At 41.6% G+C, this 13,892-nt stretch overlaps 1 protein-coding gene across 2 annotated transcripts in view; it reads left to right on the top strand.

Moving 5' to 3' along the window:
* Positions 1-13,892, top strand: part of LOC140185900 (protein-glutamine gamma-glutamyltransferase 2-like) — a 71,008-nt gene that overhangs the window by 18,740 nt on the left and 38,376 nt on the right. For both annotated transcript variants that reach the window (XM_072239713.1, XM_072239708.1), the window contains exons 4-6: positions 4,634-4,752; positions 9,816-9,944; positions 11,902-12,079. In XM_072239713.1, coding sequence (XP_072095814.1) covers positions 4,634-4,752; positions 9,816-9,944; positions 11,902-12,079 — 426 coding nt within the window. The remainder of the gene's footprint in view (positions 1-4,633; positions 4,753-9,815; positions 9,945-11,901; positions 12,080-13,892) is intronic.

Raw genomic sequence — 13,892 nt, 5'->3', positions numbered from 1 at the left:
TCACAGACCTTTTAGTGGGTGAGCATCTGGGGGACAGTGACCACTGCTCCCTGGCCTTTAGCATTATCATGGAAAAGGATAGAATCAGAGAGGACAGGAAATTTTTAATTAGGGAAAGGCAAATTATGAGGCTATAAGGCTAGAACTTGTGGGTGTAAATTGGGATGATGTTTTTGCAGGGAAATATACTATGGACATGTGGTTGATGTTTAGAGATCTCTTGCGGGATGTTAGGAATAAATTTGTCCCGGGGAGGAAGATAAAGAATGGTAGGGTGAAGGAACCATGGGTGACAAGTGAGGTGGAAAATCTAGTCAGGTGGAAGAAGGCAGCATACATGAGGTTTAGGAAGCAAGGATCAGATGGGTCTATTGAGGAATATAGGGAAGCAAGAAAGGAGCTTAAGAAGGGGCTGAGAAGAGCAAGAAGGGGGCATGAGAAGGCCTTGGCGAGTAGGGTAAAGGAAAACCCCAAGGCATTCTTCAATTATGTGAAGAAAAAAAGGATGACAGGAGTGAAGGTAGGACCGATTAGAGATAAAGGTGGGAAGATGTGCCTGAAGGCTGTGGAAGTGAGCGAGGTCCTCAATGAATACTTCTCTTTGGTATTCACCAAGGAGAGGGAACTTGATGATGGTGAGGACAATATGAGTGAGGTTGATGTTCTGGAGCATGCTGATATTAAGGAAGAGGAGGTGTTGGAGTTGTTAAAATACATTAGGACAGATAAGTCCCCGGGGCCTGATGGAATATTCCCCACGCTTCTCCACGAGGCGAGAGAAGAGATTGCGGAGCCTCTGACTAGGATCTTTATGTCCTCGTTGTCCATGGGAATGGTACCGGAGGATTGGAGGGAGGCGAATGTTGTCCCCTTGTTCAAAAAAGGTAGTAGGGATAGTCCAGGTAATTATAGACCAGTGAGCCTTATGTCTGTGGTGAGAAAGCTGTTGGAAAAGATTCTTAGAGATAGGATCTATAGGCATTTAGAGAATCATGGTCTGATCAGGGACAGTCAGCATGGCTTTGTGAAGGGCAGATCGTGTCTAACAAGCCTGATAGAGTTCTTTGAGGAGGTGACCAGGCATATAGATGAGAGTAGTGCAGTGGATGTGATATATATGGATTTTAGTAAGACATTTGACAAGTTTCCACACGGTAGGCTTATTCAGGAAGTTAGAAGGCATGGGATCCAGGGAAGTTTGGCCAGGTGGATTCAGAATTGGCTTGCCTGCAGAAGGCAGAGGGTGGTGGAGGGAGTACATTCAGATTGGAGGATTGTGACTAGTGGTGTCCCACAAGGATCTGTGCTGGGACCTCTACTTTTCGTGATTTTTATTAACGACCTGGATGGGGGGGGTAGAAGGGTGGGTTGGCAAGTTTGCAGACGACACAAAGGTTAGTGGTGTTGGAGATAGTGTAGAGGATTGTCAAAGATTGCAGAGACATTGATAGGATGCAGAAGTGGGCTGAGAAGTGGCAGATGGAGTTCAACCCAGAGAAGTGTGAGGTGGTACACTTTGGAAGAACAAACTCCAAGGCAGAGTACAAAGTAAATGGCAGGATACTTGGTAGTGTGGAGTAGCAGAAGGATCGCGGGGTACATGTCCACAGATCCCTGAAAGTTGCCTAACAGATGGATAGGGTAGTTAAGAAAGCTTATGGGGTGTTAGCTTTCATAAGTCGAGGGATAGAGTTTAAGAGTTGTGATGTAATGATGCAGCTCTACAAAACTCTGGTTAGGCCGCACTTGGAGTACTCTGTCCAGTTCTGGTCACCTCACTATAGGAAGGATGTGGAAGCATTGGAAAGGGTACAGAGGAGATTTACCAGGATGCTGCCTGGTTTAGAAACTATGCATTATGATCAGAGATCAAGGGAGCTAGGGCTTTACTCTTTGGAGAGAAGGAGGATGAGAAGAGACATGATAGAGGTGTACAAGATAATAAGAGGAATAGATAGAGTGGATAGCCAGCGCCTCTTCCCCAGGGCACCACTGCTCAATACAAGAGGACATGGCTTTAAGGTAAGGGGTGGGAAGTTCAAAGGGGATATTAGAGGAAGGTTTTTTACTCAGAGTGTTTGGTGCGTGAAATGCACTGCCTGAATGATACAGATACACTAGTGAAGTTTAAGAGACTACTAGACAGGTATATGGAGGAATTTAAGGTGGGGGCTTATATGAGAGGCAGGGTTTGAGGGTCGGCACAACATTGTGGGCCAAAGGGCCTGTATTGTGCTGTACTATTCTATGTTCTATATTTCTAGGGCCATTCTTCCAACATTGGTGAAGTCACACTCTACACAAAAAAGGTCACACATTCATTCTGTTTTACTTTGAAGACGAAGTTGGCAGCATATTGGTTCAGCTGTTTATGGGAATGCCAATAATATTCTGCTGCCCTTCGTAGCCTCAGCTTTACAGTTTTTCCAAAGCAGTTGTACTTCAAACAGTGGACCCTCCCTGTCCCTGCTTCCATTTTGCACCACAAGTAGAGACTTGCTGTTGTTTTAATTGACTATAAGACCCATTCCCCCCCTTAAAGTCATTACAATTACAGTTACTTTGTCAGGAATTCAAGACATTGTGAATTGATGCAGAAATGATAAATGAAGTATGAATACTAATTGCATACAAAATGAGCCGTGGTGTAAATTGACATGAGCAACAACATGGGAAGTCCTGTTGTACAGGTCTAAAAGTGTTGTTCAGGAGATCAGTTTGATCATGAATTCAGCCAATTTTTAATGTTGAAATAAATTAACTCAAAAAACTCATGCAACTGAGAGATATATTGAAGCTAATCTAATCTAATCTAATCTATATTGCTCTGGAAGCTGGAGTAGAGATCTCACCTGCCTTGGTCACAGGTGAAGACCTTCAGAAAGAACTGGTAATATGAAGACCATCAGTTGGGTGGCCAAGTAGCTCATTGCAGTAACATCCTGGTAAATATGCACTGCACTCTGCCTGAGAGGCTGGAAATGCAGAGTTCTCACAATGGTTAAGAAATATCTAAACGAGCACTTGAAATGCCAAGGCATAGTAGACTGGAGACCTAGATAAGTATAGATGGATACTTCATCAGTGACATGAATGAGGTGGGCTGAGACACTTGTTTCTCTCCAGCCTGATTCTATGATTCCATGATGATAGGTTAATTGAAATAGAACCACATCTGATTCAAGAACATGTGCAAAATTAGACTGCAACTGATTGGAACACGTCTTTCACCTGTTGAAGCTGATGGATCCAGATAATCTCCAGTTTGCCAACAAACAATCAATCAAAGCTTATTTTCTGGCTGTACTATGATTAGTCAGCATTCTTCTGTCCCAGATCCACCAACTGACACTCTCCCTCCACATTCCCAATAATTATTTTTCATATTTAGAAATACAGCACAGTATCAGTCTATTACAGACCGATGGCCCCATGAGACTCTGCATCCAATACATTATTCTCCACAACTTCTGCCATCTTCAATGAGATTCTACCACCAAACACATCTTCACCTCCCCTCCCACTCTCTACTTTCTGCAAGGATTGCTCCCTCCAAGATTCCCTTGTCCATTTGCCCCTCTCACTAACCTCCCACCTGGCAAATATCCCTGAAGGTGACAGATATGCTACACTTGCTCATTTACCTTCTCTCTTATCTCCATTCAGGGCCCCAAACAGTCTTTTCAGGTGAGGCAACAGTTCACCTATGTATCTGTGGGGTTGTCTATTGTATTCCATGCTCCCAATGTGGCCTCCTCTACAATGGTGAGACCTGTCGTAAGTTGGGAGACCGCTTTATCAAGAATCTCCGCTCCATCTGCCGAAAGCAGTATTTCCCAGTGGCCAACCATTTTCATTCTTATCTCCATTCACATTTCGGTCCATGGCCTCCTCTTTTGCCATGATAATAGCACTCTCAGAATGACACGGTAACACCTCATACTCCGTCTAGGTGGCCTCCAACCTAATAGCATAAAGATCAATTTCACCTTCCAGTAAACTTTGTTTTCCCTCCACCTTCTCTCTCCTATTCCCCACTCTAGCCTCTTACCACTTCCTCTCACCTGCCTATCAGCTCATCCTGTTCCCTTCCTTCTTCCCTTTCTCCCATGGTCTACTTTCCTCTCTAATCAGATTCCTTCTTTTCCAGGCCTTTACCTTTCCCACCCACCTGGCTTCTCTTATCATCCCCATTTTTTTCATCTGGCATCTTCTCCCTTTCTTTCCAGTCTTGAAGAAGGGGTTCTCATTTCCATAAATGCTGCTTGACCTGCTGAGTTCCTCCTGCATTTTGTGTGTATAGCACTTGTATTTCTTAGTCCTTCAGTTCCATTACTCTCCCTCACCATAGTAGAAGTCCTACATTGGCCTGAGTTTCCAAAATACATCGCCTCAGTCGTATCTGTATTGAAGTCCATTTTCCACTCCTTGGCCCACTTTCCAAATCAATCAAGATCCCCCTTTAATCTATGGTTCATATCCCTCCATCTTCCTTTTTCACTATAAATAATATTGTGTCATCTGCAAAGTTAGTGATTTAAAAGTACTTTGGAAATTTTTGTGCAGGTCTTTTAAATTCATGTGTACACTTTGCAAAGAAATTAATAAGCTATTAAGCTGTTTACCATGTCAGAGGATGAAGTCTTGCTGGATAGTGAGGAACAACGAACAGAATATGTGCTAAATGAAGATGGAATCATCTACAATGGCAGTTATTACCAGATTGATGGTCGCTCATGGTACTTTGGACAGGTATGTGAAATCCTGAATCAATCCTGCATTGCAATCTGATTATTCAGTGAGGTACTTGTATTCATGTGAACTTCATTTATTCATCACTGTTCCTCTTTTGACTCTCATTGCCTCCTGATCCAACAATGATTCGAGCTCATTCTTGGAGGCCTTAAACTTAATTCTTTCCCAATCATCTGCATCTTTTGGTACACTAATTTAAAGCTATATATTTGACCATTCTTGTGCTCTCTGTTCCAATTATTCAACATAGTGTCAGTTTTCTGTCTACTCCTGTGAATATTTTACTACTTTAGAGGTGCAACCCGTGTAAACTATCATTTTTCAGATGAATGAGTTCCAGTTGGATGTTGGAGGGCTCTGGAACCATTCAACACTAGAGCAACACAAAAATACTCAAACCTCTTGCTGAACAAGTGTCATTTATTTTAGAATATTTGTAGCTCAAATCCTGCAGCAAATGTCAGCTTCCTACCAAGGATTCCAAACTGAAGATGAATGCTCTGAAAGTTAATGTAAAAACTCACAAGTAAAAACTCATAATTTATTTTGTTCCACTGTTAAATATCTTATGTCAGCAGGATTGGCTGAGAGAAAATGAATCAATTGTTTTATTCCCCCAGTGTTGCATTAAACAAATTCATACAGTACAGATGAAGAGCACTCACCCAAACCCTTTGCCAATTATTCCCAATTAGTTTTGAATTCTTTCCCAGTACCCTATCAGGAGTGTAATCCAAATGTTGACAATGCTTTCCTATATATTACTCTACTTCTTCGACCAATCACCTTACCTCTGGTCTCACTTTAATAATCAAGAAACATCTTTTTGATAAACCGCATTGGTTTAAACACCACTCAGGGGACTCCCTCTATGTAAATGTTCTAAAAGAAACATCACTAAACCTCCAGGGGATTCATTTAATTGTAATCAGTTAACAATGGAAGTGTTCTTCAAAGTTTACACCCTCTCCAAAATGTTTTCATTCTTCCCAAAGTGTGAGCCACCTGTTATATGTAATTCTTTGACTTTTTTTCTCTGCCTTAGCAGAGACCATGGAACATGGAACAGTACAGCACAGAAACAGGCCCTTCGACCCACAATATTGTGCTGAACCAACTAAAGAGCAAATCAAGAACACCCAAACACTAATCCCTCCTATCTTCATAATGTCCATATCCCTCCATCTTCTTAACATTCATGTGGCTCTCCATGCATTTTAAAAGCCTCCAATGCATTTGCCTCTACACCACCATAGCAGGTAGTGCGTTCTAGGCATCCATCACTCTTTAAATAAAAATTTACCCCTCACATCCCCTTTGAATCCACTCCCTCAAGTATTAGATATTTCAACACTAGGAAAAAAATACTCCTTGTCTACCCTACCTATACCTCTCATAATCTTATAAACCTCTATCAGATCTCCCCTCAGCCTCCACTATTCCAGAGAAAATAACCCAAGTACATTCAGCCTCTCATTAGGCACATGCTCTCTAAGCCAGGCAGCACCCTGGTAAACATCTTCTGCACCGTCTTCAAATCCTCAACATCATTCCTGCAGTTGGGCAAATTGAACTGTATGCAATACTCCAGATGTGGCCTAACCAGAGTTGTATAAAATTGCAACATAACCTCTTGACTTTTGAACTCAGTGCCTCGACTAATAAAAGCAAACACCTCATAAGCCTTCTTAACCACCTAATCAACCTGTGTAGCCACTATCAAGAAACTAAGAACTTGGATCCCAAGAACTCCCTGTTCAGCAATGCTGTTAATGATTTTGCCCATAATCATATATTGTCTCCTTGAATTTGCCCTACCAAGGTGCAACACCTCATATTTATATGGGTTAAACTCCATCTGCCATTTCTCTGCCCGTATCTGCAGCTGATCTTTATTGCACTGTGTTCTTTGCCAGTCTTCTATGCTATCTACAATTCTACCAATTTTGGTATCATCAGCATACTTGTCAGCCCACACATCTACATTTTCATCCATAAACAAGTCAAGTTTTCATTGACTAGAAATTGGATAGTATAGCACCTCAGTTTTTTGTGGTAATCAAACCACGTTCCATGGAAACGAAGACAAATGGATTTGTGGACTTACTTTATTAACTGCAAAATCTGCACTGTCATTTAAGGTGCCTCTGTGTACATCCTATCCTCATTATATGCGAGGGATACGTTCCTCGAAGTTGACGCATAATGTGAATAATTATTTAAATGGGAAAATAGGGATGCGTTCTAGAGGGCTTCCTAAATATGTTTTATTTGTAACTTATTCACATTTTTATACCAATATGACACAAAAGCAGAACTACAAGACAACATTTGTATTTTATATTTAATCAATTTAAAGTAATATTCAATGTAATAAATCATAGAAAGTTAACATCCTCTGTTGTACAGTACTCACCAACAGTGGCAGGTGTGTTCGCTCCGGGAGATGAGTGGTTGTTGTGGTGTCGGGCAGCTTTACATGGATAAGGTGGATGGTTGTGGTCGTCAGGATAATATCAAGCACAGCAAGGGGTGAAAGAAGACTCACAGAACTCTTAGAACTGCGGGCAGCAGAAAGATTACAGCGATTTGCATAAAATGGTGACGGTTGTTTGCTTGGCAGCATTTTGTTTTTCAGCATAAATTTGCTTGTAGGGAAGAAGGGTTGACGGCAGGGAACGACTGAAATGCTGACTCCATTCTAAACTTGGGTCCATGTCCATCGCCACTTGTGTTCCGACTTCCACCATTCCCTCACCGTTGGTAAACTCCCAGGATTTTCAAAATCGTCTGTTGCTTGCAGCATCTGAGAGATAGTTCGCCGTAAAAAAAATACGTATACCTTGAATGTGGATTATACCAACCAAGTGGTTGAATCAGCGATGTTGTGTTAGGCGGCAGGAAACGCACTGTTATGTTAGGATGAATGCTGTCCAAATGTTTAGGATGGGCTGGCGCATTGTCAAGCAACAAAAGAACTTTAAAGGCAAGATTTTGTTCCTGGCAGTAGATGCCGTGCTGTTTATAATTTCCAACTTTTTTTCAAGTGTTAAAGCGGTTCTCTGCCACTTGGCTGATGGCCCAAGACATGACTTTGGACGCTTAGGAGGCGTAATTAAATATTTCAAGCACAAAATCACTGCACCATAGGTAAAACCAACAAAAGTTTAAGATGGCGCATCCACACCTTGCCAAAACCAATGCGAGAGTGGCGGGAGAGAAATTGTGAGGCGCGCGCACCTGATTTGTATTGGCGGGAAAGCAGTGCTTCTCGTCCCAACAGTGAGACCGTGAAGCGTGCGCACGTGACTTGTATTGGCGGGAAAGCAGTGCTCCTCGCATACCTCTGAATTTTGGATGCATATAACGAGACCTTGGTAGAAATAGGTTCCTCGCATAACTGTGAATCCGTATAGTCTGAAGACGCATATAATGAGGATAGGGTGTACCTATTGCATGGTACATCATGATCCTTGGATGACACAAGATTATCCACTGTCAATTTACCACTTCCAAACTCTTCAGCCATACCTGCATGACCCATATAGTCCACAAGCTTCTCATGCAGGAGCAAGTTCTCAGTGCATCCATGAGGTCAGATATGCTTTTACATTGCTCTTGTTCTCCCTCCAGTTTCTCCAGGTTATAGACTTTCCACCATCATACTTACCTTCACACTTCCGTATATGGTATGCAAATTTGTCCCCAGTATAATTTTCAATTTATCCAGCAACTGCAACTGAGCTTAGGATGATTGCCAAGTCATTGACAACTTGGCTGACATTGTTGGCACCCTGGTTTTCCCCATCCCATGATAACATTGCCGGTTGCTTCCAAAAGGCTGAATTACAAGTAGTTCAATTTGCAGTGAAAGCTAGTCAAGTGAGCATCTATTTTGGATTCCACCAATGGTATTATAACAAGAGTTACTAAAGCAAACATGTACATTGATAGGAATGTCAGCAAGAGAAAATGAATACAGAGGGGACCATTTGGGCAAAATGAATATTGTAAAAAACAATTCAAAGTGGAGCAAATATATTGTCAAAGATAGAAACGATCATTCACTTGAGCAGGGGAGCAGCCTTGAAACTTCTGCATACTCCTTTTTTTCTTTGAATGATATAAGTTGGAGAGAGCTTCAGAAATCGAGAATGCTCAACTTGTAAAGATATATGCTTTGTCCTTTTAGACAAGTTTTGAGATAAGAGTGATTCTTATGTTAAGAGATACTGGTAAAATGGGTCATCCTGCTGCACTACAGCTAATGGATGAGGTAAATGGTTGTAACCCAGGGGCTGTCATCTTTGCAGTCCCTTCAGACTTCAGTGGCAGAAAAGGGCAGGTAGGCATTGTAATTTATTGTGGCAAGATGACCCCCAAGAGATGCCCATTTTCAAAAAGGGCCTGATTGAGGCCTGGAGTAGGATTGATGATTATCTGTTTTTGGGGGGGGGGATGATGAGGGTGGTAGTGGGGAGAAGAGGACAGAAACATAATCAGAATCAGAATCAGGTTTATTATCACCAGCATGTGACGTGAAAATTGTTAACTTAGCAGCAGCAGTTCAATGCAATGCATAATCTAGCAGAGAAAAAATAATAATAATAAATAAACAAGTAAATCAATTACGTATATTGAATAGATTAAAAATACGTGCAAAACAGAAATACTGTATATTTAAAAAAGTGAGGTGAAAGATTCAATGTCCATTTAGGAATTGGATTGCAGAGGGGAAGAAGATGTTCCTTAATCGCCGGGTGTGTGCCTTCAGGCTTCTGTACCTCCTCCTTGATGGTAACAGTGAGAAAAGTACATGCCCTGGGTGCTGGAGGTCCTTAATAATCGATGCTGTCTTTCTGAGACATAAATCAAGGAAATGGCCATTTTAATTTTACACTGGAAGAACATCACTGAATATTTCAAAAACTAAACAGCAACCTGTTCTGAAGATTAACCGTCGTTCTTATTACTGCACTTTTAATAATTTTACAAAAAATTATTCTCACTGCGCATTTTCAAAGTGTTCTCAGAAATATCAAAATGCTTTTGCATTTCAGTTTGAAGAAAATATTGTGGATATCTGCCTTATGATATTGGATAAAAACATCAAATGCCAGCAAAATCCAGCAAAGGATTATATACGCAGAAATGATCCCATTTATATCAGTAGAGTTGTGACAGCTATGGTGAGTGTTGAACTAGTATTCGTAAGAATAGTATTTGCAAGAATAAAGGTGTGGATAACTTGTGATAGGTCCAACTGTGGTCTGTTTTTGTTCAGTCGCATACTCACCTCTGTAATCTGAATAGGGTTCATGAAGTTGATGCCACCTTCCCTCATTTCTATAGACTCTGTGCCCATCTCCTGAGTAAAAGCAGACACAAAATTATTTTAAGATCTCCCTCATCTCTTTTGGCTCCACACATGGATTACCATACTGATCTTCCAGAGGACCAATTTTGTCTCTTGCAATCCTTTTGCTCTTAGCATATCTGTAGAATTCCTTAAGATTTTCCTTCACCTTGTCTGCTAGGGAAACCTCACGTCTTCTTTTAGCCTTCCTGATTTCTTTCTTAAGTGTTCTCTTCCATTTCTTACACTTCATAAGCATTTCATTTCTTCCTTCATGCCTATACCTGCTAGGCACCTCCTTTTTTTCCTGAACCAAGGCCTCATTATCTCTTGAAAACTAAGGTTCCCTACATTTGTTATCTTTACCTTTTATTCTGACAGACACATACAAGATTGTGTTTTCAAAATTTCACTACCAAGTACATCTTTGCCAGAAAACAGCCTGCTGAAATCCACACTTGACAGATCCTTTCTGATACCATCAAAATTAGGCTTTCTCCAATTTAGAATCACTACCCGTGGACCAGACCCATCTTTTTGCAAATTTACTTTGAACCTAGTGGCATTTTGATCACTAGATGTGAAGTGTTTCTCTACATTCAGTAATAGCAGATCAAGTTTCACACACTCTCTTATTGGGAATTTTACATACGGTTGAAGGAAACTTACTGAACAGATTTAACAAACTCTGTCTCAACTAGTCCTTTTACTGTATGGGAGTCCTGGGCAATATGTGGAAAGTTAAAATCACCTACAATAACAACCTTATGTATCTTGCAAGAGTCTACAATCTCAATACAAATTTGCTCCTCTAAATCCCTCAGACTCTTGGGTGGGTTGTGATATAGCCCCATTAACACGGTCACATTTTTCTTATCTCTCAGTTCCACCCATAACACCTCACCGGAAGAGTTCTCCAGTCTATCCTGACTGAGCACTGCTCTGAGTAGTAACACCACCCCACCTCCTTTAATCCCATCTGTTCTGTCACGTTTAAAATAATGGAACTCAGAATACTGAGTTGCCAGTCCTGCCCTTCCTGCAACCAAGTCTCAGTAATGGCCACAAAATCATAATTCCAGGTTTTGATCCATGCCCTGAGCTCATCCACCTTTTGTACGATACTTCTTATATTGAAATATATACAGCTCAGGACATTTGTCGCACCATGCTCAACCTTTTGATTTCAGTCTTTATCTGAGATCTTACCAATATCTGTCTCCACGACATCTTCACTAACTGTTCTAGCACTCTGGTTCCCATCCCCCTGCAACTCAAATTTAAACCCCACTAGCTAGGATAGTGCTGCACTGTGGGGATATTCATGCTAAGATATTAGTTCCCTTCCAATTCAATTGCAACCCGTCCCTTCTGTACAGGTCCCACCTTCCCCCATTCTTTCTTTTTGTATTTGCACAATTTTTGGTATGTTTTTTCTACAAATTGGTTATTTGTCTGTCCTGTTGGGTGCAGTCTTTCTTTGACTCCATTGTGTCTCTTGTATTTACTGTGATTGTACAGAAGAAAATGAATTTCAGCTTTGTACGTACATGGTGACATATGTGTACCTTGATAATAAATTTACTTTGAGCTTTGAACTTTGAGTTACAAAGGAAGAAAACAATAAAATTTATAGAGGATGATGTGCTTTTCATGTTCGAAGGGATGTGGGAAAGTCTGACATCTTCAATGTAAGAAATGTTCAATGAAAAAGTGGAATGCAGTAACTTATGAATACACCCTTCAGGTGGAGCTTTCATATGACAGATACATCATTCATCCTTTTTCAGATAAATTCTGCTGATGACAAGGGGGTACTTACTGGCAAATGGAGTGAGCCATATACTGGAGGGGTGTACCCTTGGTCATGGAATGGAAGTGTTGCAATCCTCCATCAGTGGTATAAGAAAGGCCGTTGGCCAGTTCGCTACGGACAGTGTTGGGTGTTTGCAGCTGTGGCCTGCACAGGTAAGGATTTTATTCTGAAATTGAATTTATTTCTAAACTTCTGAACTTTTGGAAGGTGAGAGTGACTAGTGACAGGAACACAAGTAATTACACAAGCTTCATTGAATGTAAACAAAAGGAAAGAAAGACAAGTGGGGGCAAACCGGGGCCTCTTGAAAACAGAGACAATTATTAATAATGTGGACAAGTAACTGGATGAGCAAGTTTGGAGCAGCACAGTGACACACAGCAGAACTGCTACGTCCCAGCTCCAGTAAAATGGATGCTGTCCGTGTGCAAAGTTTGCACAAACTCCCTCTGACTGTATGGGGTTTCTTCATGTGCTCCATTTTCCCCTCACATTACAAAGGCAACTGGAGAAGATTCTTAGAGGCAGGATTTCTGATAACTTGGAAAAACAAGGATAGTCAGTATGGCTTTGTCAGAGGTAGCTTGATTGAATTCTTTGAGGATATGACAAGCACATTGATGAAGATAGAGCAGTGGATGGGGTGTGTATGTATTTTAGTAAGGCGTTTTATAAGCTTCCCTTTGGTAGGCTCAGTCAGAAAGTCAGGAGGCATGCGATCCAAACTTGGCTGCATGGATTCAGAACACGCCTGCTCATGGCAGATAAAGGGTGGTAGTACGTACAGCATATACTGCCTGGAGGTTAGCGGCCAGTAGTGTTCTGCAGGAACCTGTTCTGGGAGCCTTCCTTTAATGGTGAACCCACGGAAAACATCTAGCCTGGACGATGTACCTGACCAAGTACTGAAGACTTTTGCTAATCAACTGGCTGGAGTGTTTACTGACATCTTCAAACTCTTGCTTCTGAAGACTGAGGTCCCCACCTGCTTCATGCAGGCTTCAAACATACTGGTGCCCAAGAAGAACAAGGTAACCTGCCTCAATGACTACCTTCCAGTTGTGCTTACATCAGTGTGATGAAATGCTTTGAGAGGCTGGTTATGAAATATATAAACTCCTGCCTGAGGATCTGCTCAAATGTTGACTCTGCTATAACAAGTCATCAGCAAATGCCACTTCATTGGCTCTTCACTCAGCTCTGGAACACGTAGAGCATGAAGTTGCATACCTCGGAATGCTCTACGAGTTCAAATTCAATTACCAATCAGCTATACACATGAATACAGCCAAATGATGCAGCTTTCCTCTGGGGCTAAGGTGCAAAACACAGAACCATAGCACACAGCACAAAAAGCATATATAATTACGATAGCAGAAAAATCATAGTTACAATGAAAAACTACTGCTGAAGTTTCTGAGTGTAGAGTTCTGTAGATTGATAGTGCGTGGATACTGTCCTGGAGCCACTGTTCTGCGAGAACAGCCTGAAATATTTCCCCACATCTTGCAGTGCAGCTGCAGCTGAACGCAATCCACCGAGCAATCACAGTAAAAACGTCCATGACAATCATTGGATCGTCCATTAGGTTACGCACTGTGACCATGCGCTACTGATGCCTTCTTCCCTCGGTGGCTGAACACGTTGCAATATGGTGCGCAACAAGTCCAGCTCCATTGCAAACGGGCTAGACCCACAGTACCTGATGTTTGTAGTATCCAGCAGTGTCGTGATCTAAAAAAAGACATGAAGGACAAACAATCACACCTTTGGTTAGACCCAAGGAGGTTGCTGCATTCAATCGCACCGCCATCGTACTGCCCTCTCCTTTCATGTCGGTGATGTCAAGGAAGTCCTTCTGCAGACTTGCTGTTTCCTGACCGCCACCTTTTTCCCCCACCCACCCACCTATCTTTGTATCATCATCATTAACTACAGATCAGTATTCAACACTATCATCCCCTC

Source organism: Mobula birostris, chromosome 2 (genome assembly GCF_030028105.1).
Source record: "Mobula birostris isolate sMobBir1 chromosome 2, sMobBir1.hap1, whole genome shotgun sequence".
Lineage (NCBI taxonomy): Eukaryota > Metazoa > Chordata > Chondrichthyes > Myliobatiformes > Myliobatidae > Mobula > Mobula birostris.
The sequence above is the reverse complement of the archived record's forward strand: the minus strand, read 5'-3'. Positions and strand labels throughout refer to the sequence as shown.